The sequence below is a fragment of the Falco punctatus genome, assembly GCF_963210335.1.
Source record: "Falco punctatus genome assembly, chromosome: 2".
Taxonomy (NCBI): domain Eukaryota; kingdom Metazoa; phylum Chordata; class Aves; order Falconiformes; family Falconidae; genus Falco; species Falco punctatus.
This window is the reverse complement of record NC_137581.1, coordinates 57,198,427-57,225,307: the sequence shown is the minus strand read 5'-3', so window position 1 is coordinate 57,225,307 and position 26,881 is coordinate 57,198,427. Positions and strand designations below refer to the sequence as shown.

At 37.7% G+C, this 26,881-nt stretch overlaps 1 protein-coding gene across 4 annotated transcripts in view; it reads left to right on the top strand.

Moving 5' to 3' along the window:
* The window catches only part of STK24 (serine/threonine kinase 24), a 61,030-nt gene that overhangs the window by 23,893 nt on the left and 10,256 nt on the right, over positions 1 to 26,881 (top strand). For 2 of the 4 annotated variants that reach the window (XM_080375424.1, XM_080375427.1), the window contains exons 3-7: positions 15,921 to 15,977; positions 18,921 to 19,029; positions 19,143 to 19,300; positions 26,027 to 26,212; positions 26,468 to 26,613. In XM_080375424.1, coding sequence (XP_080231550.1) covers positions 15,921 to 15,977; positions 18,921 to 19,029; positions 19,143 to 19,300; positions 26,027 to 26,212; positions 26,468 to 26,613 — 656 coding nt within the window. Of the gene's footprint in view, positions 1 to 4,608; positions 4,747 to 7,407; positions 12,045 to 15,920; positions 15,978 to 18,920; positions 19,030 to 19,142; positions 19,301 to 26,026; positions 26,213 to 26,467; positions 26,614 to 26,881 lie in introns of those variants that run through there. The other 2 variants (XM_080375426.1, XM_080375425.1) reach the window with 2 other exon arrangements.

Sequence of the window (26,881 nt, the reverse complement as noted above, 5' to 3'; positions counted from 1 at the left end):
GTGAGGCCATGTTTTCATATTTAAAATAGTTCGGTCCTTTCTTATTTCAGAGATTGTTACTTTGCAACCTAAACCTCTGTTGCACATAGTCTTTAATACTTCTGTCTTTTCCTGTAGTCATTTGCTGTGCTCTTAATGAGAAGAATCCCTTGTTTGCATTGTCTTTATTCAAAGATACTACTTTGAATTGTGACTTCAGAAACTTTTAATTCCACTACGTTCCTTTAGCAGTTCAAGGGATTATTACCACTTTCTGGAACCTGTATCATATTGTCCTATTTTCCTGAGTCTGTGGAAGAATGTACCTAGTAAGCAGTGGTGACTTCAAGAATTTTCCGGTTCATCAGTGTAATCAGTTCTGCACTGTTAATTTTTTATAATTCTGAATAATTCTTATTGTACAAGTGTATCAAGGTTGGGAAGCATCACTAGTATAGCTCAAAGAAAACTGAGAATTTGGAATAACTATATTTTGTATTGCCCAGTGTTTTAAGTACTTAACTTGTCATGATGTTCTGATCTTGTTGTAAATAAGAATTTAGAAAGCTCAATGTAAAATGGAACTTCTTGGAAGTAATGTGTTTGTGTTGTGGTTGTTTTGATGGCCTTAAAAGCTGCCTCTGTACTGCTCTGATTGCTGGCTTCTGTATGGTATGAACTACTCTGTGTGCAATTTCATGTCTTGGTACCAGCCTTTAGGCAGATCTTAGAGATAGCTGCTGGTGAAACAGGCAGCAACGGTACCTTGTTCCCCATCCTGCTTTCATGTTCCTGCCATTTTACTTGTATTGGATCTATTGACTCCCAGCTGGGAGACGTTTACCCAATGCCTTCTCATGTCCCTTCCAAAAATAACATGGCTCTTGGAAAGAGCAGAAAGTGCAAAGCCCAAGCCTCTAGAAATTAGCCAGTGCAGACCTGTGACTGCAAAATTACTAGGTCTGTTTAAAAAAAAAAAAAAAAAAAAAAAAAAGGTGGAGTTGGATGGCTCTGGAACTGGGAGGAGAGGGGACAGAGAGGGAAGGACCCTGAATTTTGGTAACAGCTTGCTTCTAGTTTAGCTGTAAGATGAAACCTTTTATTTAGTTTGTCCATATAGGTCAGGATGACAGCATTGTTTTCTAACTGTGTGATACTCTTTGTCAAATGTCCTCCTGTATCCTGTATGTTAACTGTTACGCTTGTTGCTGCATGCTCCTGAGCTAACTGAAAAGGGGGGGTATTGGTATGGCATCTAAGTGCAAGCTTTTTATCACTGCTGCTGGAAGAGGAAGTCCAACTCTGCCTTGCAACTGGCCGCTTCCTCACCCTAACAGCAGGGGCTATTGAAACTTTCAGTGAGGTGGTTCAGCTGGTTCAACTCACCCAGTAGGTAGGCCAGGGACTAAATGCCTTTTTTTTTTTTTTTTTTCTTTTCCTTTTTTTGGCTGGGGTTGACTGTACACTGATGGTTCAGATTGGTCTAAAGCTTTACAGGAGCATACTGCCAAATCATTGTTTATGAAACTTCTTCAATCAGCCAACAGCAGCAACACTGAAAAAAGCGCGCGCGTGTGTGTATGTATTTGTGCCCAGGTTTAGGTGGAATAGTTTTGTCAGCTGGTTCCCCATCTTGTTGCCTAAATAGGCTTCCTGGCACAAGGCTTTTCAGTTAGTGTGACAAATGGCACTGTCAGGTGGCTGCCATTCTATTGATCTGGTGATCTCGTGAGCCTCTAAAACATTTGCCATTTCTATTCAAAACTTTTTTTATGCACCTCTCATAATCCTGCGATCTTATATGGTTGCTATGTTTGTGTCATATCTTTAATGTGAACATCAGGTAGTTTCTATTGCTCAGTTAACTTTTACTTCAGTATACTTCAGTGTTTATACAGTTATTTGGGTCAAATTAAGTCTTCTAGGTCTTTTTATGGTCTGTATGGTGATAGTTGCATAAAAGCAGAAAACTCACATTCTTTACACATACAAGGGAATATTATCTTATGGCATGTTACTAAACTTACTAAAATGGTTGAATGTTGAACTTCCAGAAATTGTTATTTGGAGAAAGTTGGTTAGACTCAAAACCAGTGAACTTGAACAGGAAAGTTCCACAGTGAGTAGGTTTATGGACTGTGTTAGTTCTAAAACATTGCAGTTCTTGTATTCAGGAACCACTGTTGTCAACCAAGTTCTTAAGGTTATTTCTGTTTTGTTTGGTTTTTTTTTTTTTCATTATACTACTAAATTTGTAAGTACTTGTATAGCAGCTGGGATAAAAATAATCATTTGGAGGTACTGAGGCTTTCTTCCTTTCTGCATTCTTCAACGGTTCCTTGAAATGGCAATTTATAAGAGGAAAACAAAAACGTGGGGAGAAAGGCAGAATGGAAATGATGGATGTGAATAGAAGGTGATTTTAGCAGTAATTAGAGGTCAGGGAAGAATTGTAAGAGAAAAAGTAGAAAATACTAAGGGGTTTGCGGAAAAATTACGTGTTTTGCAGGGATTGGAGTGATGAGCTTGGCAGAAATCTGAGTTGAAGAACCTGGGTGATTTAGGCCTGATAAATACAACTTCATTAGTAGTTAAGAGTTTTGAAGGATTGGCCTATGAATATTATGTAAAGGAGGCAGTGGAATTTAATGGCAATGTGAATGCAAAAGGTGAAGAGAGGAGTGAAGATTTACAGCCTGCAAAACGAGGATGTGAAAGATCTTGGAAACTCTATACACAAGTGGTGAAAAGAGTATACAGATGAGTGGTTTGATGTTTGTGCAAGTAAGTGAATTTGAATTGTACCTTTCATTTTGAGTTTAATTTGATGTAATGAGTAAACAGGAACAGATGTAAGCATTAGAGCAATTGGTTTTTTGGGCAATAGAGTTGAAGGAGTTCTTGTGCCTCATATTTTCTGCTGGGAGTTTGTTTCTGGTTTAGAGAGGACAGTAATTCATAACACCCCTGAGCGTTACTCATGTGGACTACTCCAGTGAAACAGGTTTAAGATACGTAAGTACGAGTAGGGTAACATTTTGTTGGGGGAAAAAAAATTACTGATCTCAGTATTCATTGGATGCAAGGGTAATTTGTTAGTTCTGCTCTTGTTGTATTGCAGTTTATCTGGACAAAAGAATTCTGTAAACTAATGCTGATTTACTTGTGCTTCCAATTTCCCATTTTGGGACTTTGTACAGTTTCTTAATAACCATTTGATCTATCTATCAGTAAAGTTCAGTTCCATACGGAGCTTTGATTTTGGGTTACATTTTTGTGTTTCTTGCCTTCTTGGTGCCTATCCGTAAGAGGTGAATAGACAAAGTAGGGATTGTCATAGAACCACTTAAGTCACTCACAAATCTTCATGTGCCTCTTTAAATGGACTTCCTGGGAAAAGATCTGCCACAGATTGCAGTTAGGGTTTTTTTTTCTCCTCTGTAAGCTAAAGACTCAATAGGCATGGTTTTGAAGTAGTTTGCCTGGTGGACAGGGAAGGGCGGGCTGACAATAGTCTGATGGCTATTGTCAGCCCCTCTAGGTAATAAAAAAACTTAACAGTTAAAAGGATAGTGGTTGTAAGGGTCGTCATTTTTCACACTGTTTTTTGAAGTGAGAAAAGGGAAAATGGCTGTAGGCAAGTGGGAAGAGGAAGAGCATGGGCTTGTGTACAGTTAATGTTCTAAAGTAGTGGTTACCCCCTCCTTTAGGAAGTGAAATGTCTACAGTGCTTCAGTTATTGTGTAAGTTTCTTGTGCTTACCAGCTAGTAACTGATTTTGCAGTCAATACAAGAAGTAAGTGTCTATTTGCTTCTACTGTAATACTGTAATTGGTAAAAGAGTTATAAACCAAGATTGCCTATTAGTTTGAAGCTGTGGGAAATCATGTGCTTCATATGACATGCTTAGGCTTGTGACAGCTGGGCTGTGGAGGTTCACTGCTATGGTAGATGGACACGTGCCGAGGAGATGTGCCAAAGAGGCTGTGAATATGGACACTGTTAGAGATGACTCACACTAAAGGAAAACATAGAGCTTGTGGCTTTAGCATGTTGGCATGCAAACACAAAAGTCTGCTAAATGGTCTGCAGAAGGAATCTTTTATCAGTACTGTGACAGAACTTCCATTGTTTTTTTTCCTAGTGAGCGGCTCTGCAAGTTCTGTTTCAACTAGCTTATAGCAAAAAGAATGCATTTAAGGATTAATTTTATACTGTTGTGAGATTTACTAATTGTTGAAAAATAACTGCTGCATTAGGTTGTAGAATACATTGAATGTGGCATTTTTTCTTGAGATCGGAAGAAACTGGGAGTTTCAGAGTGTTGGAAAAATTATTCCAAAGGCAAATAGCTTTTTTTTTTTTTTTTTTTTAATACATATATACATGCATAAAATACTATATACTGAGGTGGTTCTGCTTGTTCTGAAAAATCACGTATGGAGTTCATAGTATCCAAACTGAAATGAACAATTCTTCTCTTTCCTTAGTCTCTGTTCTGCATTGGCTGCACAGCAGATGCGTTTATTTTTTTTTTTTTGTGGTTGAACATGTTAGATGGCTGACAAACCTTGATTAAAGGACATAAATGCGCCACATGCAAAACCACAATGATTTCTTTGATTGCAGGGACCTTTTGGCCAGCTTGCAGTAAGGACTTGTGTTTAGAAGAGAACCTTTGGGCTCATCTGTATCTCCCTCCCCTCAAAGGGATGGCAGCCCGAGGACAGCTAGCATTCATCCTGACGCCAAGAGACTTCAAAGGAGGTAAGCGCCTCAGAAATGCTCCCCAGACAAAATACTTCATATCAGTCCTGCACCCCACCATGGTAATATTCTTTAGTGCAGCATTGCCATCTTGTAAAGGTTTCTGCTTGTGGCTCCTTTATGAAAATTTTTTGAGAACTCTGGGAGGCCTCATCATCTGTTTGCAGCCCCCTTAAGATTCACGGAGATGTCCATTGCTGTCAGTAATCCTTGTCCATTTGCTTAAGAATGTATCCCCAGTGTAAGGGAAGAAGACATTTTATACTTCCTGAATTTGTACTCAGACATAACTCCTTCCCTTGTTTTGTTTCTCATATTTTGGATGAGGTTCAAACTGGAGCTTTTGTCAGTTCATGATTCTGAAAGTTAAGGTCAGGGCAAAAAACCCCACCCCAACCTTGCTTGCTCCACACAGTTTTACAAAGCTTTTTTTTTTTTTTAAATAGATCTCTGAATGATTCCTTATATCCAGGTGATTTCCACCTAAATCTTGGGATGTTTAAATTAAATTTGTAGCAAGCATGAACCCAGAGAACTTCTGTAGAAACAAATGATTACATTTCATTCTCCCGGAGTGAAATACATCCTTAGGATGGTTTGGGGTTTTTTTTGCTTGTTAGTGATGCCGCCTAGATGTAGCACAGCTGTTTGTCTTCCAAATGCCTATGGAGTAATTGTTTAGTAGAAAGGGCAACTTAAAATAAACAGCAGCTTACCTTGACATCAGAGGTTTAAACAAAAAAACCACAACAACCATGTTGGCTTATTTATTTATTTTAGTTTTTTTTCATAAAAGCAGACTTTTTCGGGTTATTTCCACCCCTTCTCTACTTACCTTCAGGTCATTTGTACAAATACTCAGCTGTAGATCTTGGTTTTCTTGTTTTTGTGCCAGTAAACATACATGAAACCCACTAAGAATATGTCTGTAATCATAAGGAGGAACTTTCTTGTTTTGTTAGTTGGTGAGGGTTTTTGTTTAGTTTTGGTTGCTTTTTTTAAAAATGGGAGTATTTGGGTGTGTAGTAGACTATTAGTAAATAGGAGTTAGATGTTTACTGAACAGAGTGGTTTTTTTTTCTTCCCCTCGGTGTGTGGATTTGGAGTGCATAGTTGGCAGTCAGACCATTTAAGCTGTATCTATTATTAAGTCCTGTGAAGTTTTGCCTTGTTTTTTTCTATTTATAATGAAGAGTGTATTATTTAGCTATTAGTTTAAAGTTAAACCTAAATAAAAGTTTTCTGTCTGTGTAGAGTACTTCTAATAACTGCCATCTGGCTAGCCTTCGTATTGGACTCTACCATATACAAATAAAGGTTCTGTAGATTGTAACTTAAGTATTTTGAGGTAGTAAAGCAGTGGATCGTCCTGTGAAATAGTATCCCACCTATTTCTACACGTAGCTTTGGAAGAGGTTTATCTAAGGCTATTATGAACAACTTGCAGATCCTCCAGACTTATAATGTTTACAGGTCCTGGCTATGTTGGTAGATTTAAATTAGCTTGGCTTTTGCTTGAGGGTGTTCAAATGTGTGGTGGTGGTTGTTGATTTTTATGGGTTTGGATTTTTTTTTGTTGTTGTTGTTTGTTTGTTTTCCCCCCAAATGCTGAGGTTGCTTTTACAATAGTCAGCTTCCTTAGTTTCATTGGAAAATTTTCTTTCATAATCTTCTATGCTTCATATGTTGTATGTTGTTCAACTGTAGGAATTTGAAACTTTTTTCTTGATACATAGTCTTTCCCAGTGTGTTCTTTCTATACCGCTGTTTCTGATGTTCAAAGAAGCAAACAAATATTCAAATTCAAAGAAGGAAACTTTCAGAAAACTGGAAATCTTTTTCTTAGAATTATTCTAATACTTCTTAAAATATCTACAAGGTATTACTTGAGTGTGCCAAGATGAGCAGTAGCACACTACAGCTTGTGTAAATCTTAGCAGGTTCATTCTGTTCCTGTAAGACAAGTTAAATCACAGATAAAGGTTTTTTTTATTAATGGGTTGCCCTCTCCTGTGAGCAGATGAGAAGGGAACAAAGGCATCTCTTGTTCCCTTCATTGGATCAGCCTTTTAGTGTCAGTGAAAGTGGAGATGGTTTTATTGAGTGTTTTTTTTTTTTTAATAAATTTGGTTTTATGCCTACTTCTCCAGGAATTGAGCAAGGAAGAGTAGAAACAGCAGTCTAGCAATTCTCAGCCCTTTCTCGTCTAAAAATAAATATCTGTTCATGGACATAATTCTGATAAAATGAGAGGCCTAGCTACAGGTGGGAAGTGTTACGTTGTTTGGAGGCTCTGGAATTCATTAATTCCTTTTAAAGTAAATATAGTTATTGCTTTGTCAAATTTCCCTGGGGGAGCTGATATTCCTGGAGGAAGCTGATATTCAAAGCAGTATTCTTTCTCTTTGGAGCCTTTCAATTTGATAGTAGAATTCAATCATCCATTTAAGAAGCAAAATCAATTTTAACTGTTTTCTTCGGTGTATACCAGATGATCTTCAGCATGGCTAGATTTTTGCTCATGCTTTCTTGATTAATAGTTTATCTTAACCTTATTTCATAACATCTGCATTTGCTCCTCTTATATTACAAAACCGCAAAGCAAGATATTAATTTCCAAGTTTAAAGATGGCTAATTCACTGCAGCTGTTGGTGTTTCAAAGCACACTGGACAGTACTTGAAGACTCTGCTCTAACACATGGGCATTTAGTTGTGACAGGATGAGGAAGGGGGAGGGAGAGGACAATTTAGCCAGAGGATATCATCAGTGGCTAAGGCAACCTGGGTATCCTTAGCAGTGTTCTCTCCTGAAATAGTTTCTCTTGTTCTTCAAAGCCAACAGTTGTCTTTTCATCGCATCTGACTTTCCTGTGCTCTGAAACAAGTGTCTTTAGGAAATACTACAGTTTGTTTTTACTTAATGAAAACTGTAATGACATAGACATGTAGTTTCCCCCTTGATGGAATGATACACCCATCTGTACAAGCTTGTGTTGTAGCAGTAGGTGGAAGTATATGGAAGAACATTAGCAGATGAATAGATTGTCAAACAAAAGTTCCAGTGAAGGATCAACAGCATGGTGGAACTCAATATGCTTTCTAGGAAGTGTTGGAATGATGGTGGCATAATTTATTCCTTGTAATGTGGCTGGAGAATCTTTTGTTCATCAGATATGGAAGAAAAATAGTAGCACTTAATGAGATTGCTTTTGAGAACAAACGATATTGTTGTAGAACGGTGGTGTGAATTGGCACTGAAAGATGCTTCTTTTCCCCCTGACGTTGTCTTCTGCGAGGACAGTTCCGAAAGCTGGTAAAAACACTGTAGCATTTTTTGATAGCTGTAAAACAGTCATAGGACCCTAGGTATGGAGTGGTAGGGTTGGTTTGTTCATTGGCAGTGGAAAGGGCTTGATTATTTACTGGTTAGACTAACAGAATTATGTGACTATGGCATTCAGATTTTGGAGAAACTGCAGTGTAAATAACTTTCTTTTGTGATCAGTAATTCTATTCTTTGTCACATCCCTTGTGTCTGTCAGAAGAGTTGTTATATGACATTGAGCAATCCAGCTGGCATCTGGATAGGCAGTTTGGAGTTCGAGAGTGCATTGCTTACCTTCTCTGTCCCAGGATTGTGTACTGGAAAGAATGGAATGAAAGCAGATAGTGTTTTGCTATTCATTCTGCACTGTTAACATATAGAGACACTGGATCTAGTTCTGATTAGATTTAAATTGAACCAGTAATGTGTATAGGTAATTACAACTAGTCAAGATAATACAAGAATCGAGGCCATGAGGTAGAGCTGTATGTATTTCTTGTCAAAGCCTTGCATTTGCTGAGTAACAGTAATAGCCACCTTGTACTGTTAAAGAGCTCACTTTTGGCAAATGGCATCTGTTCTCATCTGTGGGTCTAGGAATTGAATAGTCAACTGACAATTGGAAAATTTGCAAATCTTGACGAGTTTCAAGGATCTAATGGCAATACAGTAACTGAGAGGTGCCTTCTCTCTAAAGCCTAAAATAATATTCTTTTATATGTATTATTTTTCTATGAAAGGGTGAACTCCAAGGAAAGGGCATTTAAAATATTTTTGAGGTCTTGATACTTTTTGAGACATGTTTTTCATATTTGAGACAGTTGGCAACATTTAGCGTTGTGGAAAGGTTTGAGCTTGTCTAAGAGGAGCAGGAACAACAAATCCATAAACGCCACTTTCTGTCACTGCCTCAGTGCATCCTTTATAGTATCGTACAATTTTTTTTTTTCTGATCGATCTCTATCTCTGCATGTAAGCTCACAGATGTTCATGTGAGTTGTTAAATAATGAGAACTCAAATGCCAGGGTGTGCCTGTTCTTTGTCCTGTATAACAAAACTGTTGTGATTTGGTGTTGAAAGGAGATGATGAATGAATGAAATGGTGCCTGAAGCTAGACTGGGTGATTGTGAAGAAAGGAAAGCATTTTGAAGAATTCAGATATACAGATATACAAGCAATCATATTCCTTAAGGTGTATTCCTCTTTGGTTAATTATTTCTTCCTGTTATTATGAAGGGTGTCAGAGTGAGAAATGTACTTGGATTCATTTAAAACAGATGGTTTTGTGCTTCTGTTTGCGGTGGATTGCACAGCTGCTTTTGGGACCGGACCTGCTTTGGGGGGGGTGTGGGAGTGGCGAGAGAACATCTTTGGCATTATGTGATTCTGCCACCTGGTGGAGCGGCATGGGCTTCAGACGCATAGTTAAAAGCACAAGCGTGAAGAAATCTTGGAAAAAAAAAATAAAAAAATAATAATCCATTTTTCCTTCCAAAGCAGGGAATCAGTGGGCAAGGTTGCTTAAAGTAGATATAGAAAACAAGTTCCATGATCTCTGCTTTTTTTTTTTTTTTTTTTTTTTTTTTTTTTTTGAAGTTGGGCATCTAAGAATCAATGTGCAAGTATTTGAGGAGCTTCTTTTTGCTACAGCTGTCAAACTTCCCTGGGTGTTTTTATATGTAATTTAACAGAAGACAAATTTCACGAGGAGTGGTAATAACCTGTATGGATGAATGCAAATTAGAGAGGTTATCCTGTTGCATACATTGTGTATCTCAAGGTCCTTTTAATCTGGTTTCTTAAGCTGGAGGATCAGTATGAATATTAACACTAAATTTATGCAAGTATTGAAATATAACTCTCTTCTTCTGGCCTGCATTACTTTGGTGTATATACCAGTTAAACTGAAATTTTTATTAAACAAAGTATCACACATTCTATTGTGCAATTCATGTCAGTTTTGGAACTAGTTTGTTCTTTTCAGATTAGTTGAGTTTCTGTCCAAGCTCTTCTGTTTCTGTTTTTCAATACAGTAGGTTTTTCTACTAATCTAGTGATGGTAAAACTTTTAGTAAATAGACCAAGTTAGGATAGGTCTTACTTTGATTATCTAATCTGTTGTATTATTTCAATCAAGTATGTAATTTCTATCTTGTGATTCTTGACATAAGTTAGAGTGCTTTTAAATGTAGATTCTAAGTGGAATTTGGAGATGGTTTATCTCCAGGGCTAAACAAGCCTTTTATACGTATTTATAAATGCTCTCTGTTCTGCAGCTGATTGTGTACCATAAATTTAAGATGGGAAATAATCTTTCCCACAATAAGTTTAAGGTGGGGGAATTTTTCGAAATAGGTGGAGGGATTTTGTTTCATGTAGAAACAGGTGTGCTCACTGTTGTACTACTGTTTTCAAATTGCATTATTTGACTTCCTTGATTAAGACTTTTAGTTAAGTTCTAAATTACTGTACAAGTCACTTGGTGCTCTTACTTCTCAGTCCTAGGCCTCTTTCACAGCTCTGTGTTATGTTTCCCTCTGCAACTTCTTCCTTCAAGAAAAGTGATTTAGAAACATTGTCATCAGTATGTACTGTGGCCTGATTGCTTTAGGTCAGTCTCTCCTATATAATATCACAGTGCTAAGAAATGTGTATTTCTTAATGATAAAAAAAGACCCCAAAACCAAAGCATCTGTAAAGATAGGCCTTTCCCTGTTTATTCAGATGCTTCATTAACTTCATAAGGATTTATAAACAAACATTTTAGTCTTGATTATTTTTTTTCTGTATATGTCTTCTCGGATTTCAGTTAAAATGTACTTCTGAGACTCTAGAGGAGTTTTTTGGTGGATGACTTTTTTGCGGGGGTATAGTCCTTGATTTTTACATATTAGAAGTTCTTTACCTGCTGTAACTGCACCTATTTTATGAATAGTTTCACAGTATAACAGTGACTTAATGGAGAATATTTCATAAGAGGTATAGCTGCAATTGTAGGGTTTTTGTGTGATACGAGAAGTTGGACCTCAAGAAGAGCAAACTTGTTTGGAAAGGATTTATAGAAACTCTGCCTTTGTATAACAGAACTTCTTTTAGATTCCAGAGCTGTTCCTTTCCTCAGTGTTATGGCATCAGAGGAAAACCTCGTGTTCCTACTGTGAAAAAGGAAATGTTCCATGTGCCCTTATTAATGTGCTCATCTATGTTTATATAAAGAATCATCCTAAATCTGGATTGATGACTCACTGTGGCTTCAGTGTATTTGGAAGAAAATTCAATGCTGTGTTGTGACTGATGCTTAAAGGAAGAAAACTGGTCTTATTTCAGAGCTTAAAATAAAGCACTGAATGTTGTTAGTATTAGTATATGTGTAGTATCCTCTTGAAAATTTGATTATGTGTAATATGTAATTACTAATCTAGGCTGTGGAAGAAAATTTAGTGCTTTTGGTGTTCTGTTTTGAGAGGAAGAGGGGGGAATATGTGCAGAAGAATGTAAGAAGTACAAGCAAAAAAAGAATTTGGGCAGCTTTAAAAAGGAGAGTGACAGTAGGTGTTAGGGAATGTGAAGCATGCTGGAGATACTCAGAAAGGAAGGGAAGAAGGAGGCAAGTTGCTCTGGTGATGCCAAAGTCAATTGATAGTAGCACTCTGCTTTGTGCTGTTGTTGCAAGGCACTGTATTGGGTTTGTGTGGTAAGGTTTTGGTAGCGGTGGGCTGCTGTGAGAAGCTGCTAGAGGCTTCCCCTTTGTCCAATGGAGCCAGTGCCATCGAGGAAGTGAGAATGTGTTAGGGAAGTAACTCTGCAGACACCCAGGCCAGCGCAGAAGGAGGCAGGAGGGGCTCCAGGCACTGGAGCAGAGGTTTCTCTGCAGCCTGTGGGGAGGCAGGCTGTGCCCCTGCAGCCCATGGAGGTCCGTGGTGGAGCAGATACCCACCTGCAGCCCCTGGAAGACCCCATGCTGGAGCAGGTGGATGTGCCTGAAGGAGGCTGTAACCCTGTGGGAAGCCTGTGCTGGAGCAGGCTCCTGGCAGGACCTGTGGAGAGAGGAGCCCACACTGGAGCGGGTTTGCTGGCAGGGCTTGTGACCCTGTGGGGGACCCATGCTGGAGCAGCCTGTCCCTGGAGGGCTGCACCCCGTGCAAGGGACCCAGAACTGCAGCCTGTGGGAAGGACTCGGGTCGGAGAAGTTCATGGAGGACTGTCTCCCGTCCCACGCTGGAGCAGGGGAAGAGAATGAGGAGGAAGGAGCGGCAGAGCCATCGTGTGATGGACTGACCGCAGCCCTGTTCCCTATGCCCCTGCACCACTGGGCAGGGAGAAAGTAGAGAAATCGGGAGTGTAGCTGAGGCTGGGATGAAGGGAGGGGTGGAGTGGAAGGTGGTTTTTAGTTCCCACTACCCCACTTTGATTTGATTGCTAATAAATTAAACTAATTTCCCAAGCTGAGTCTGTTTTTCCTGTGACAGTAATTGCTGAATGAACTCTCCCTGTCCTTATCTCGACCCATGAGCCTTTCATTATATTTTCTGTCCTCTGTCCACCTAAGGAGGGGAATGATAGAGAGATGGGCACCTGGCATCCAGCCAGGGTCAACCCATCACAGGTGTAAAGTAAGTATATATAGGTTACTGGCTCTAATGTAGAATATGTATTAAGTAATTCATTAAAACTGTATCACCCAAAACATTTCTGTGCATTTTCTTGTTAAGCAATGTATGCAGATTTTAAATAAGGAAGCTAAAAAAGATTTCCAGCAACAGTTAGTTAAAGGTGATAGCAAGATTCATTACAACATTAATTATATCTGTTCAGATACTTCAGATGTATGATAAAGACTTAAAAAACCACCCAAAACAGCCACAAAGTTGAGTAATGTTTCTGTGACAAGGGGGAGGGGGAACCATGGAGAATTAAAAATTGCCTTGAATCTAGGACTACAGCTATAAAGATGCCATAATTGTGATAGATTGCGATTGCTTAGCTTCACACTGGGATACAGATACAGTTATGTGTTTGTTCCTTAACTACATTTCCATACTTTACTTGCTTAAAAATCTAGTATTACTGACTTTACTTGGTCTGTAGCTTTTATATTGTAAATTCAGACATGTGGCCCCAAGCTGTTGTTGATGAAAGTTTCAGGAGCAAGACTGAGCAAACCAGGAAAAGAGTTGAAAGGATAAATGATGATTTTAAAAGACCATGGATTGTGTAAATTGTAGTTGTGTAATTGTGTTATATGACTGTGGAACTCTGTAATTAAAATTATATTCTTAAATTTTATTTTTTGTAGTTATTTTCTGCTATGTCTAATTCTCAGCTGGAGAATTAATAGTTAGTTTATAGGGAATTTATCTTTTGGGTAATTGTATCGTATTTCAGGTTCTTGGCTTTTTAAATCCAAGAGGTAATTGAAATGGTAGAAAAAGGAAGATGCATCTCTTACAACTTTTTTCTATTTTTGAGAGCATGAAGGGGTTTATTTGTCTTACCTTGTTCTCTCCGAATAAAAAGTAGTGATACAGCTGGCATGTTTGCTTGTAAATTACTATTGCAATTAAATGTAAATTTTGTAGGCACAAAAAATGCGAATATTTAGGAAATTTCATGCAGCTATAAGAAATATTATCATGCTGAGGCAAAATATGTATGTAAAATTTTGACTGAGTTTAAGACTTCTGAAGATGAAATGACTTACAGTAAGACACTTCTCAGAAGCATACTTGTTCTGGAACTGTTAGGAGCTGGAGCTGTTGAAGGGACAGGGGAAAATCTGAGAAGCTCTTAGTACTGAATTACTTGTTCTATGGCTATAACGGACTCTTTCAGGATGAGCTATAATTCTTGGAATAGCTGGTGTCTGCACAAAGTAAGCATTATCAAAATGCTCTATGTAGGTACTAAAAATACCTTTTCTTGCTAAAAAATAAGTTCTGGCTCTTTTGAAATATTTTTAACAAAGCTGTGTTTGTCAAGTAACATTAGTTGATTCCTGAAGAAAGGTATCTAAATTTAGCTGGATCTGTCTTCATCATCCACTGTTTTCAACAGTAACTCTAATTCAGAGTCTCACCTAAAAATAGTACCAATTTGTGTAACTGGAGGTAGGTGGGAAGGGCTGTGTGCATTTACCTGTGGAAGGTGCCTTCTGAAACCAGAGAGGGGTCAGATGCAGATGGAACTACAGCTGTAATACTGACTAAAAAGCTTAAGTGAATAGTAAGGGTTGACATTTTCTAGTCCCTCAGGGGATTTAGAAAAAGGTATGTACTGCAATACATTTATTACCTTTCTGCAAACTTTAATCCATGGTTATAGATGAGTATTCAGTCTTACTTACCTTGTCTTGAGCTGTTAGTTTTACATGGTTTTATTTTGCAGGATAAAGTAAATATTGTTGCTATTTGTGTGCTCCTTACTCTGAGAGACCCCTATGTTTTTATGCTAGAAGTCTTTTGAATGTTTGATACATAGAGTTAAAACTAACAAACTTAGAGAGCTCAATAATGATAAAAACTGAAACAAACCCCATCATATGTTTCATGCAGCAATTTCATTTTAATATCTGTCAGGCAGATTTATGGCCTTGCTTTAAAACATGTTTCAAGGCTGGTACTGCAAAGAAAAGGTGGACTACCTGCTTTCTTAGTGTATTAGGGAATAAGATGCTGCAAACACCAGAAAGAAATGATTGGGTCCAGTCTCTTTCTTAGTGTAGTGTATTGTATATCTTGTGTTAAACATTCTTATAATATGTATCAAGCTTTCCCTTGAGAATACAGTAGCTTGATATTTGTTGTTAGCTTTTATTTTACTAGCTGAAGCTAGCAAATTGCTGTAGTCATCTTAAATAATCTTTATTACTAGTTTGCTTCATCTTTCTTGAACACAGTTGTCCAGATTTCTATTCCATATATTGGACGCGTAAGCATTAGTGGAGAAAACTTCCTGATGTTCTCAGAAACAGAGACAGATGACTGTTCAAAAAAAAAGAAACAACACAGATGTAAAGAATAAATTTTAATGTAAGTTCAACCTAGAGAGGAGTCAGGCTTACTAAAGAAAGTATTTTGAAGTATCTATACCAGTAAAGATAGTCAACAAAATCAACAAAATTTAAGGAAAGGAAATATGTAATGTAATTATTATTTGGTATTCTGAATATCTAATCAGAGTTTAAAATGTAGAGTGTATTCTCCATTTTCATTGGGTGGGCCCTATCAGTCTCTATTTTTGTCTCAGAAGACACTTTTGCAAAATATACTAAGGACTGTGACAAGAACAAGCAGGTGAGTAGCTTTTGAGAGTTTGGTGTGCTGGTGATCTCAGGTTTGGGATACTTGTCCAATTCTAGTCAGCATAAAGGCAAGCAAGATGTTTCCTTCTGCTGCTTGACTGGTTGGGATTAAAGAGAATTTTCTTCTTTCCTGGATACTGTCTATATTCCAGGAGTATTTATTTGTATCAGTACAAAAACGAGGTACCATGAAATGAGCTTGAGTGTGACATTGAGAGTATGCGCCACTTATTGGGAAGTAACGAACCCATTGGTAGATGTAAAATAGCTTTTCTCTTGTTATTTTAGAGGAACAGAATTAAACTTTCCTAAACACGCACAATTGTGTAAGTAGCTTGGGACACACTATATTAATTCCTTATCAAATGGGACTAAAAATAATATATCTTAAAGAATAATCCAAAGAAATTTTTGATGAACAGCTGAATGTTAGTGGCGTTTCTAAACTGTAGATTCTTCCTTCGGCAAAAAGAATGGAATAAATTCCATTACCTTAATAACTGATGTTTTTTTTTAGATTTAATAAATTTTGTTTTTGCTTTGCAGGATACAAAATTATGGATAATAATGGAATATCTGGGTGGAGGCTCAGCCCTTGATCTCGTAAGTAAATTATGTATGATTTTTGTTATTTTACCTCATGTAATTATTTTCCTATCTTATAATTCTGGAAACTATAGTATGTCATTTGGCTATGACAATGATTGCTTCCAGTAAATGAGAAGTATTTGTCAGTGCTAGGAAAATGTTATTTTCCATGAAGCTAGACTGATTATTTGTATAAATGAAAGGGAACTAAGCAACATAATGTTGGAAGCAGGCTATAAACATCTCGGAATGCTAATCTTTAGTCAGCCAGAGAGCACTAGTGGCTGCAGATAGTTTTTTCTGTCTCTTAATTCTGCCACCACAACTCCTCCTAGTGTATACATTTTAATGTATCTCCCCCGCCTGCCTGCCCACCCCCACCCCCCCCCCTCCCCCCCCCAAAAAAAAAGTTTTCTTGTTTTCAAACAAGTCTCACTGAAGTCTAAATAGACAGAAACTCAATTTAGGCTGGTATTAAAAAATATATTTAAAGTATTTCAAAGAACTAGGAAGAGCTGTGAACTCCCACAAGTATGGAGAGGCCTTACAGAGAGTCCTGGATAGACTAGAGAGCTGGGCAATCACTAACTATGAAACGTAACAAGAGCAACTGCCACATTCTGCACCTGGGATGGAGTACTCGGGTTTGAATCATAATTCAAAAGGTTCAGTGCAGATTGTGTTTTCCATGACTGAATGCTGTCCATTTGCTTTAGCTATTAAAAAAATAACCCAAACAAAATCACACACCTTCTTACATTTATTGCAGATTTTATAAATACTACTATAGAAGTAAGAATGGATGTTTTCAGTATGTGACAATTGTCATACCAATTGAGATGGAATGTTTTTGTGCATACTTTGCTGTTCTCAGCTGGGGTAACTAACAAATACTTCAGGAAAGAGTGAAAGGCAAAAGGCTGGTGTGGAAGGATTCTGCTGGTGACATCCAGAAGACAGGGCCGGGGTGTGCGTGTGGAGTGCAGTAAATGCAGGCTTCTTGCAGTTCTGCTGTCATATTTTCATTGTAACTACCTTTTGGAAGCCATTTATACCTATAGTTTCCACTTCGTGTTAGATGGAGTTCTGTGGTTGTGTAGAAATCGTTAATGCTCCTCCCCATAGAGATATGGTGGAAAAGTTTGTTTATTGTTGTGATGGTTTTTTCCTGACGGAAGAGCAATTAGAAACTGAGTTTGCTGTTACAAATGTAGTCCTTTCTTCTTGCTTCGGAAAGGTATAAAAGAGCAGAAAGAAACCAGATGTTATCATATTTTCTTGTCTTTTTTCTTTAAATTGCACACATGTCACTTGTGTGATGACCACATGTTTATTCCCTACATTTGTTGCCTAGAAATAGTACAAAGTCTTTGGTCACATCCTAAAATGTTATTGAAGGAATTGTGCCACAGAACTGAAATCATCATGTAAGTGTGTATTACGCATCTTGTATGTGCTTCATTCATTTTCAGTTTATGTTCTGTTGCGTGATTTCGTAGTTCTGACATGCACATTATGGTTCTCAACTGGAATCTGGTAGGACAGCTGGCATACGCACTTTATCACGTTTCCGTACTCAAGGCCAGACTGAATGGGAACCTTTAATTCCATGTTTGAAGTGTATACGTCATGTTTATCTGGTGTTTGCTGTACTTGAATGTGCACTGGCTGTTTTGAAAATCATGCCTCACAAGAGCCAGTATGTTTAATGCGATTACATGTGCATTGTTGTTCAACTGTAATTTAGGTTTGTGGCTGCGGTACAAGCACTGAAATTCTCAGCCTTTTTCTGTTTTCACTATTTCTAAGGTGAGCTAACATGTGACAAGCGAGGTTTTCCCTGGTTAAGTGTGTGCTGTATCGTATTAGCAAGTCTTGAATTGGCACTTGCAGCCTAGCCAGAGCAAAGCCTTGAGAATGTCTTGGTGGATTTCAGGGAGTGGCAAGATCATATCTATTATCACAGCTAAAGAAAAGCAAAAGAGATTATAAGTAAATCTACAAAGGTAAAACAAATATCTTGTTGGCATTACATGAAATCAGATCTCTCTTAGCTGAGGATTTCTGAGGGATGTAGTATTTAAAAATTCTCAGATAAAAATTAATCTGAAATGCTTGCTTTCTCGCAGAGCAAAGCTTCAAAGATACAAATGTTTGATTGTGTTTCAGTGACTGCTGTCGTGGAGTAAACTGGAATATTTCCAATATTAATTGTTGTCCACAAAGTTTCAGTGTCTCTTAAAACATCCTTATTAGTTAAGCCTCTCTGGGTATTGACCTTTCCTCTGTCTCTTCAGAGTTAGTGGTGTTCCCACTTTAGATGTAGCAAGCTCTGAGATCTTCTACCACTACTGTTACTTCTCATAAGAATTAAATTACTTGGAACCTTTAATTCTAAAAGTTAGCTTTCTAAAATGTGTAATACTCTGTCAGCCTAGCAGTTTGAGTTTCACAAAATCCCATCCAGTATATAGTAATAGATGTGTGATTCATGCGGTACCTTATATGCCTTAGTTTCTTGCTCAGACTTTGAGATGTGGGTCTATACAGGGCCTGTGAAGTTGCACATATGAGTTCACTGTACTGTTAATAATCAGATTACAATATAGATGCTTTTCAAAGGCAGTGTGTGTATCTGTGTTCTGACCACAAAGCTGTAACTTGAAACTGTGTCTTTATGGAGCCTTTAACAAACTTTGAAAAAATGTTTTAGATAAACGAAGTGTTTATTTGCCTTTGTTCATAAGGCCACTTAATTTAAACTATGTATTTTTAGAAAGAATATTCTGACTTTTATTTGATGTTATGAAGTTAGCAAATTAGAAGTTTTGAGGTGTGACAGAAGGAGTAATTTCTTTTTGTAGTAGTCAATGTTATTTCTGTTGTTTCTCCTTTTATATATATGTGTGTGTGTGTATACAAACACACATACATAAAAATATTTCTTGTGTCTCCTAGTTAGAACCTGGCTCACTCGATGAAACCCAGATTGCTACAATATTGAGGGAGATACTCAAAGGACTCGATTATTTGCATTCAGAAAAGAAAATCCACAGAGATATTAAAGGTAAATTGTTTTTTACTTGTATTGTAAGAACGTTAAAGAGCTCATGCAATATTAATGACCCTTACAGTGTCAAATGTCTTAATTTCCACTATTTCCTCTTTTTTTTATTCCAGCTGCTAATGTTTTGCTATCTGAACAAGGAGAAGTAAAACTAGCAGATTTTGGAGTAGCTGGACAACTAACAGATACACAAATAAAGAGGAATACCTTTGTGGGAACACCGTTTTGGATGGCACCTGAAGTAATAAAGCAATCAGCATATGATTCAAAGGTAAGGTATTTCAAGGCAGTAGCCAAAGTCCCTTCCTTTTTTAACTTGAGTTACGTAGGTTGATCTTCAGAATGTAGCTAGTAACTTTTGCTGTGTCTAGATGGGTGAATGTTTAGGGTAATACCTAGCAGCTAGAAGCTGTTGGTGAGGATAGTGGCTTTCCTAATTTGTATTCAAACCTTAAGTTTCCTAGTGCATTAAGCCCAGTCAGATGGCAAGAAATATTACAGTATTAACAAGTACCTCCTGTCACCTTTTATCCCACTTCGTTGATGAGTATTTCTGATGGTTGTTTAGAAGTAGAAGAGAACAATATATATACAAAATGCTAGTATGCTTCCAGTTGTTTTTAGAGAAAAATAATCAGCAACACTTAGAGAATATGGATTTGGTCAGTGTGAGTGTTTGAAAGTGCTGTTGTTCATCAGTGGAAGAATGTGCTGCATAGGTTTGTGCTACTGACCATGTTCTTTTAGATAGAGTAGAGGGTTTAATGTTTTATCAAATACACTTATTTGTAGATATTTACATTACACAGGATTTTGATTTAATGTAGTGGTACAGCAGCATACTGAAATTGTCGGTTGTAGTATACAGTTGGATCACAATAGAAATTGATTCCCATTACAGGTCTCCATATGCTCACCAGCATGGCACTGGGTGTCCCCAGTTACCGGGAAGGAGTATGTACAATGAAGTCAGATCAAGCCTATCTCTCTTCTCAAAGTTCATCTTGTTGGTTACTTGGTTTTTAATACTTCTGTTAGGCTGAGCTACTTGTACACCCCCTTGCTGCCCCTCCTTTCCTCTTCCCCCATGCTGGTCTGACTAGCTCAGTAAGACATTGCTCTACTGATTATGTTGGGGAAGATACTTGCACAACCCAGTAAACCCTCTGGTACAGCTGTGTATCTGAAACAAGGTCACCCTCAAGTCCCACTTGTGTTGAGATAAGATCAGCTTTCTTTATGATAATTAGCAGTCATTTCTTAGATTCTTCCCTGAGCTCATCTTTCTTGCCCATCTCCTCTGATCCCCTTGTGGTGATTTGTTGGTGTTGCACGTCTCCATGCAATGAGACAGATTGGTGTCTTTCCTTCCACCCTCATGCATGCAAGGAACTCGCCAATACTGACTCTGGCCTAAACTGTTCATAGTACTACTTCCTTCCCTATTTGATACCTTTCTGTAGAGAGGCTATTTAAAAAAATAACTAGCAGAGCTCTGTAGAGCTTCTAGAAGATTACATGAACCCAAATTCCCAATTTGAAGGTTGTGTAAACAATTTTTTTTGTGGATTGTTTCTGGTTTTGGAGTGTTTGGTGGTTGTGTGTTGTGGGTTTTTTTGTTTGGTTTGGGGTTTTTTTGAGGTTTGGCTTCTGGAAATGATCTTCACTTGGACAAAACATGATTCAGTCCTCAGGGTTTGAATTCTGCCTGTTTTCAGTCTGCAAAGTCATGTGGACATAAAAAGGCCTTGGATACTCGATCAGTTCCCTAGGAGGCCAGAGTGCAAGTTTTAAAGGAACTAGAGATACTTACTTGCATCTGTGAGCCTTCTGGCACTTAACAGACTACATTGTACAGATAATAGTTTTGCCGTTGTTGCACATCAACCAGTTGAGAAGGCCTGTGTATTTTAAGGTAGTCTTACGCATATGTGAGAACACAGATATCCAAAACTAACCTAATTTTCCTTTCATAAGCTGTCCATGCTTGAAAGGTGGTAGGCAGGACTGTCCTTTTCATAGCATAGTCCCTGTGAGGTGCAAGCAGTTTCCTTATGTAGTTGCTGTGTTACCCAGTTCTGTTCTTTGCCCTGTTTGGTCCTCTTACTCTCCACATGCTGATGAATTCCCAATAAAAGCTTGAAAGTGCTCTGTAACGCTACCTTGGGTACATTTCACCTTCTTCTTTCCTTATTTACTGTATGTCTCACACCAACCATTAAATTGTTTATTGCTAATTTTCTGATTGGATTGATATCTTTGTTCATGCCAACTGCTGAAATAGCACAACTGTGTAAGGCAAAGCAAACCCTACATTACAACCTAAAACTACTAGCCAGGCTAAAGGAAGGCAGATGCATCCTGAGGCCTAACATCGCTAGTTATTGCTGTGAAGCTCAAAGTGTCCTGTTGATTCAGCGCTGTTATCACTTGTCTTTAATATTATGGGTGGTTGCTGGGTTTCCTGACCATGGCTTACACTACATTATCAGTGTAACGCATGCAAGAACTAACTATTATTCCAGTATATTGATTTCCACTAGAAGCAGTTCTGGGTATTAAGATGTAATTACACCTCCTCTGAAATCAGATATGCTTCTGAGTTAACCATTCTGTCAAACACAGATTTCAGAATTGAGGAGACAAACTTCTGAGGAATTTCATCATGTGAAGCACTTAATACTATTTTAACCAAAAGCATTTTATCTTTATTGTCTTTGCATTGCTTTAAAGTATTTCAGCATTCATGTCAATGTGTCTTAAGATGGTGCAGTAATGAATACTTAACATAAGCTGTTGATTTTGAATATAGTCTGTTTTTTTCCCAAACGTGCATTATGGGAATGCATGTGTAGATAGTATCTTTTATCTTTTCTTAAGGTGGAGAAGCTGGGTTTTCTCATAGATAAAAAACGTCTGCATTTTTGAAAAATGCTGTTTGAATTCAGGATTTGAAAGATGCATTCGTTTTGTGTATTTTTCTTTTAAATTATGTGAACTTAACAATGTCAAACTAAGTCCCAATTTGTGTTCCTGATACTGTGCTCTCAATATCATGTGAGGCTTTTTGGACTCATGCGTGAGCTCTGTATTCCTTGACTGCCACACAGAATCTGCCCATTTTATTCTTGCTTTATTCAGTCCTCAGTCCCATTCCCAAACTGTTTTGCGTCCTTAAGATATTCCTATTAGTCTTTCTTAGACATGCAGGGTATGTTTATAAAGCATTCCAGCACTTGTCTTTATTGTCTGAAAAATAATCAAGGTATGTGTTTTTTGACACGGATACTAAAATTTCAACAGCTTCTGTCAAACTTCTGTAAATAATGATTCAGACTGATGTATTTGAGAACATAGGATTTCCAGATGCTTGTGTGAGGGAGTAAGTTAGCTATAACCTTTTAGATTTTAATGTGGTCAGTAACTAATCTGAGAGGTGTAGTTGATAGCAAAAATTTAAACTTTACTTTTCAATTTCCTTTGTAGTTTATTTTTAAAGTCTATCTGCTAAAGAAACTGTCATCTATGGGGAAAAATAGTGAAATGTCAAAACGTGAATATAAGTGTTACATAACGGCTACCACCTGTTTTTTTTTATTTCCTTTATTTATCTTTTCCCATACCATTTATTTCTTTCTCTCCAATCTATTTGTTCTTTGATATAATGTCCTTATAAGATCTTTTCCTTCTATTTTTTGTTATTTTGGCAATAATTCTTAACTACTTCTTCCTGTTCTGATTTTTTTTCTTCATCTGAAAGTCACGATCTGTGCTTACCTGCTTGTTTTCCCACATGTAGTTCTCTGTCCTTTCTACTATACAACTTCTAATAGAAAAAGGAATAGTTAATTTAAAAATATTTTTCTTTTTGCACATAGCCTGTCTTCTTTGACTTATAAGTGCTTCAAAGTGAGACTAAATTTTACTCATTAGAATGGAACAGGAAAGGCTTATGGCAGTACTGCAATAAATAGTAGTTACCAGTGACTCTTGTCTCAAATTGGAAGAATAATTTTTGTTCAAGATTTGAAGCTGTAGAAATCATAACATGTGGTAAAACTTAGTGATGATACAGTGTCATAGCTTCTTAAGGTCATGCTTCCACCTCCCCATTTGGGGGACCAGTTTGTGTTTGTTCTGGAGTTTGTGTTACAGCCACACACAGCCTAGAAATGCCTAGTTGGTTACACATGCAATTGGTACTTACGTCCCTGTTTTGAGATCCTTTCTTATCTGTAAAGGGAGAGGTTACAGTTCCAGAGGAATTTGGGGGGTTTATTCTTGGTGCTTCCAACAGGAATGGGCTTCCAAAACCTGTCTTGGACTTCAAAGAGTTCAGTGTGCCGCTGTGGCTGTTTGGACTTTTTAATTAATTTTTTTTTTGTGCAGGAAAATTACTAGCAGTAGAAGGTTAAAATACTTGAGGGGGGAAAAAGGTAGTATTTGTATATATATGTGTGTGTTTATGTCCTTACGTGGTATGCGCATGTACACACAGAAATTTGAGTTTTATATTTATGCTCACGTGCACCATCTGTGACTGAAAGTCTGGCAGAGGAAAATCTATCTATTTATGTGGCTTTAACATACTCTTCTCAAGAAACTGAAATTCACATAAATAGGAAATAATAATGCTCAGTTGTTAGCACAAAGACTCATCGTCACAGGCGACATTATTCTTTCATAACCAAGGAAAGCTTTCCTGCTAGAGCAAAGTTACAAATTACACTCAGAATTGAGGAGAGCTTAGCTGATAATGCTGTTACGAAGACAAAAGAAACTCAGGAGCTCATATACTTAGGTAATCCTCTGTGCTCAGTGTGAGATGGCAGTTCTGTAGTATGGGTTAACAAAACGTCATTTCATAAATTCAGTGGTATGCTAATTGACTCAGATTCCACACACACCACCACCACCCCTGCTTAGTTGCAAAATTAAGTAAATAACTCTTTAACAATACAGTATGGTCTGAACAATGAAGAAGGATCTTGTTTTTTGTCAGGCAGTGTAGCTATGATAGTGGAATGGATGTATACTTTGCAGCTATGAGCCTGTAGTCCGGTACGAGTTAGTCAGAGATAACTTAGCATATCGAGTGAGCAGGCACAGATGGATTAGAGGGGTGCTTAACAAGGACAGCACTGAGAAATGACATCTCTATCCAGTACCTGGAAATAGATCTGTTTACAGTGTAGCAAAGTTCCAAGTCCTGTGCTTGGAGGTAAAACCAGGCAGCTCACCTCAGATCTTTCCTGTCTTCCTTTGTTCTGCTTTCACTTCAAAAGAAACAGAAAAAACCCAAAATATAGATATCTTGTCTTTTGGAACAGACATTTCTGTGAAATTTTTTCTTTCGTGTTTCTGAGGGGTTTATTCTTTTATTCTTTTGACACTTTGGTCTGTTATTTCAGCAGAACATAGCGAATTACGATATTACTTCAGGCAGATCTGGCAATAGATTTGACTCTAGGGAGACAGCATTCCCTAGAATGAGTAGCACGTTGTAATGATGAAAACCTATAAAATACATATGCTTATATAACCTTTCCTAAAACCCCAATATGCATATTGTGGCATCCAGTAACAATGTGGATCCAGCCGCCAATGAAATTTAATGGTAGCAGATCTAGCACTGGTCTCTGCTGCATTACTTGATTTGTCCCTCTAACTTGGCAGTGAGCCATTAGATCTGCATTTTGCATTGTGCATGACTTAGAGAAGTTTGATTTAGAATAGGTCTTCTTGGCCTACAAGACTTCTCTTACAGAAGGTCTACAAAGCAGATCAGGTAGAAAAGTGCTGTCGGTATTTCAGAAACTACTTGGACCAAATACTTAACCAGTTGAGATCTTGGGTTGAAAATAATATTGTTCTAGATTGCATTTCCCTAGTCTGTGAATGAGTGATATATAACACAGTGTTAAGCCCCAGGAAAATTATATTTCTAATGTATACATTTTTGATGGTTGTAGTAGCTCGTGCCTGTTAGGGAAAAATTTGTGCATGTTACATTTTCCTTTATGCCAATATTTGGGTCTTGTGCCATGTTTACATAGTGTACTTGAATATGGTGAATTAAATGTTTATTTATAACAACTCTACTTTTAAAAACTACTTTTTTAAACGTTTTGTGTTTCAAGATCAGTTATAACTGCTGGTGTAACGTTACTGATTTCAGAAAGTTTAAAAACTCTTAAGTAGAACTGCTTTACGCCGTAGAATAAAAACCACCAGAGAACTGTGTACTTTATTTGGTTAACCATATAAACCAGACTGTGATAACAAAACCTATTTACATATGAAACGATTTACAGTAAAGGTTTAAAATCTACCTCTGCAAGTATGTTGGTTGTGGCTGGGGTAGTTAATTTTCTTCATAGTAGCTAGTATGGGGCTATGCTTTGCATTTGTGCTGGAAGCGGTGCTGATAGTTAAAGATGTTTTAGTTACTAATAAGCACTGCTTGCATGGAAGCAAGGCCTTTTCTGGTCCTGCTGCCCAGCTGACGAGCAGGCTGGGGGTGCACAAGAAGTTGGGAGTCCTGACACAGCCAGGACAGCTGGCCCCGACTGACCAAAGGGATATTGCATACCATACCGTGTCAGGCTCAGCAATCAAACTAGGCGGAAAGTGGGCCAGGGGGCTGCAGCTCGGGGACTGGCTGGGCCTTGGTTAGTTGGTTGGTGGTGAGCGATTGTTTTCATTCGCATCACTTGTCTTTCTTGGGTGTTACTTCTCTCTGTTATTTTCCTTTTCATTACAATTTATTATTGTTGGTTTTGTTGTTATATATTATTTCACTTATTAAACTGTTCTTATCTCAACCCTCAAGTGAGTTTTCTCACTTTCACCCTTCCAATTCTCTTGCCCCCATCCTGCTGGAGGGGGAGTGAGTGAGTGGCTGTGTGATGTGCTTAGTTGCCCCTGGAATTAAATCGTGACAGCAAGCAACACTATTTCTTCTCCAGCCTAATCTGAAAAGCATTGCTTCTTACAGGCAGATATCTGGTCATTAGGCATAACAGCCATAGAACTTGCAAAAGGAGAGCCACCTCATTCAGAATTACATCCAATGAAGGTTTTGTTCCTTATTCCTAAGAACAATCCACCTACGCTGGAAGGAAACTTCAGTAAATCCCTCAAAGAATTCGTTGAAGCCTGCTTAAACAAGGACCCAAGCTTCGTGAGTTTCATTTGTTTGTCAATGTATAGTAGAGAACTTGACTGGTTTACACTAATTACATGAACAAGTGCAGTTCAGCTTTTCTAATATGGGGCAACGTATTCACCAGCACTTTTTTTTTTTTTTTTTTATGGAAGTTACTGTGTATATTTAAAATCTCATTTGTATCAAGACTGAAGTCTGGATTTCTTAGTCTTTTTATAGCGAGTCACTTAACACTCTCAAATGCAGTAAAATACCTTTTTCTTTTTTAAGAGACCTACTGCAAAAGAGCTCTTAAAACACAAATTTATTTTACGAAACTCAAAGAAAACTTCCTACCTGACTGACCTTATTGATAGGCACAAGAGATGGAAGTCTGAACAAAGTCATGATGACTCCAGTTCTGATGACTCAGATACGTAAGTTTGATGAGTTTGTGAAATATCCTTTCTAAATATAGGAGCCGAGTAGTTATTTTGAGAACGTGTATTCCTGTGTTCTGTTATTTACAGCTTTTCAGCTTAGCAGCCTTGGTAAACTAATGAAATCTTGATTTCAGTATTGCAAGGGATTTCATGCAAATAACAGCCACTGAGAACAATTCTTCTGGCCCATATTTTATGCTGCCTTGTCTTATGTAGTGTCTAGGGTCAGTCCTAGACATAAGGTCAACTTACTCCTGTTGTG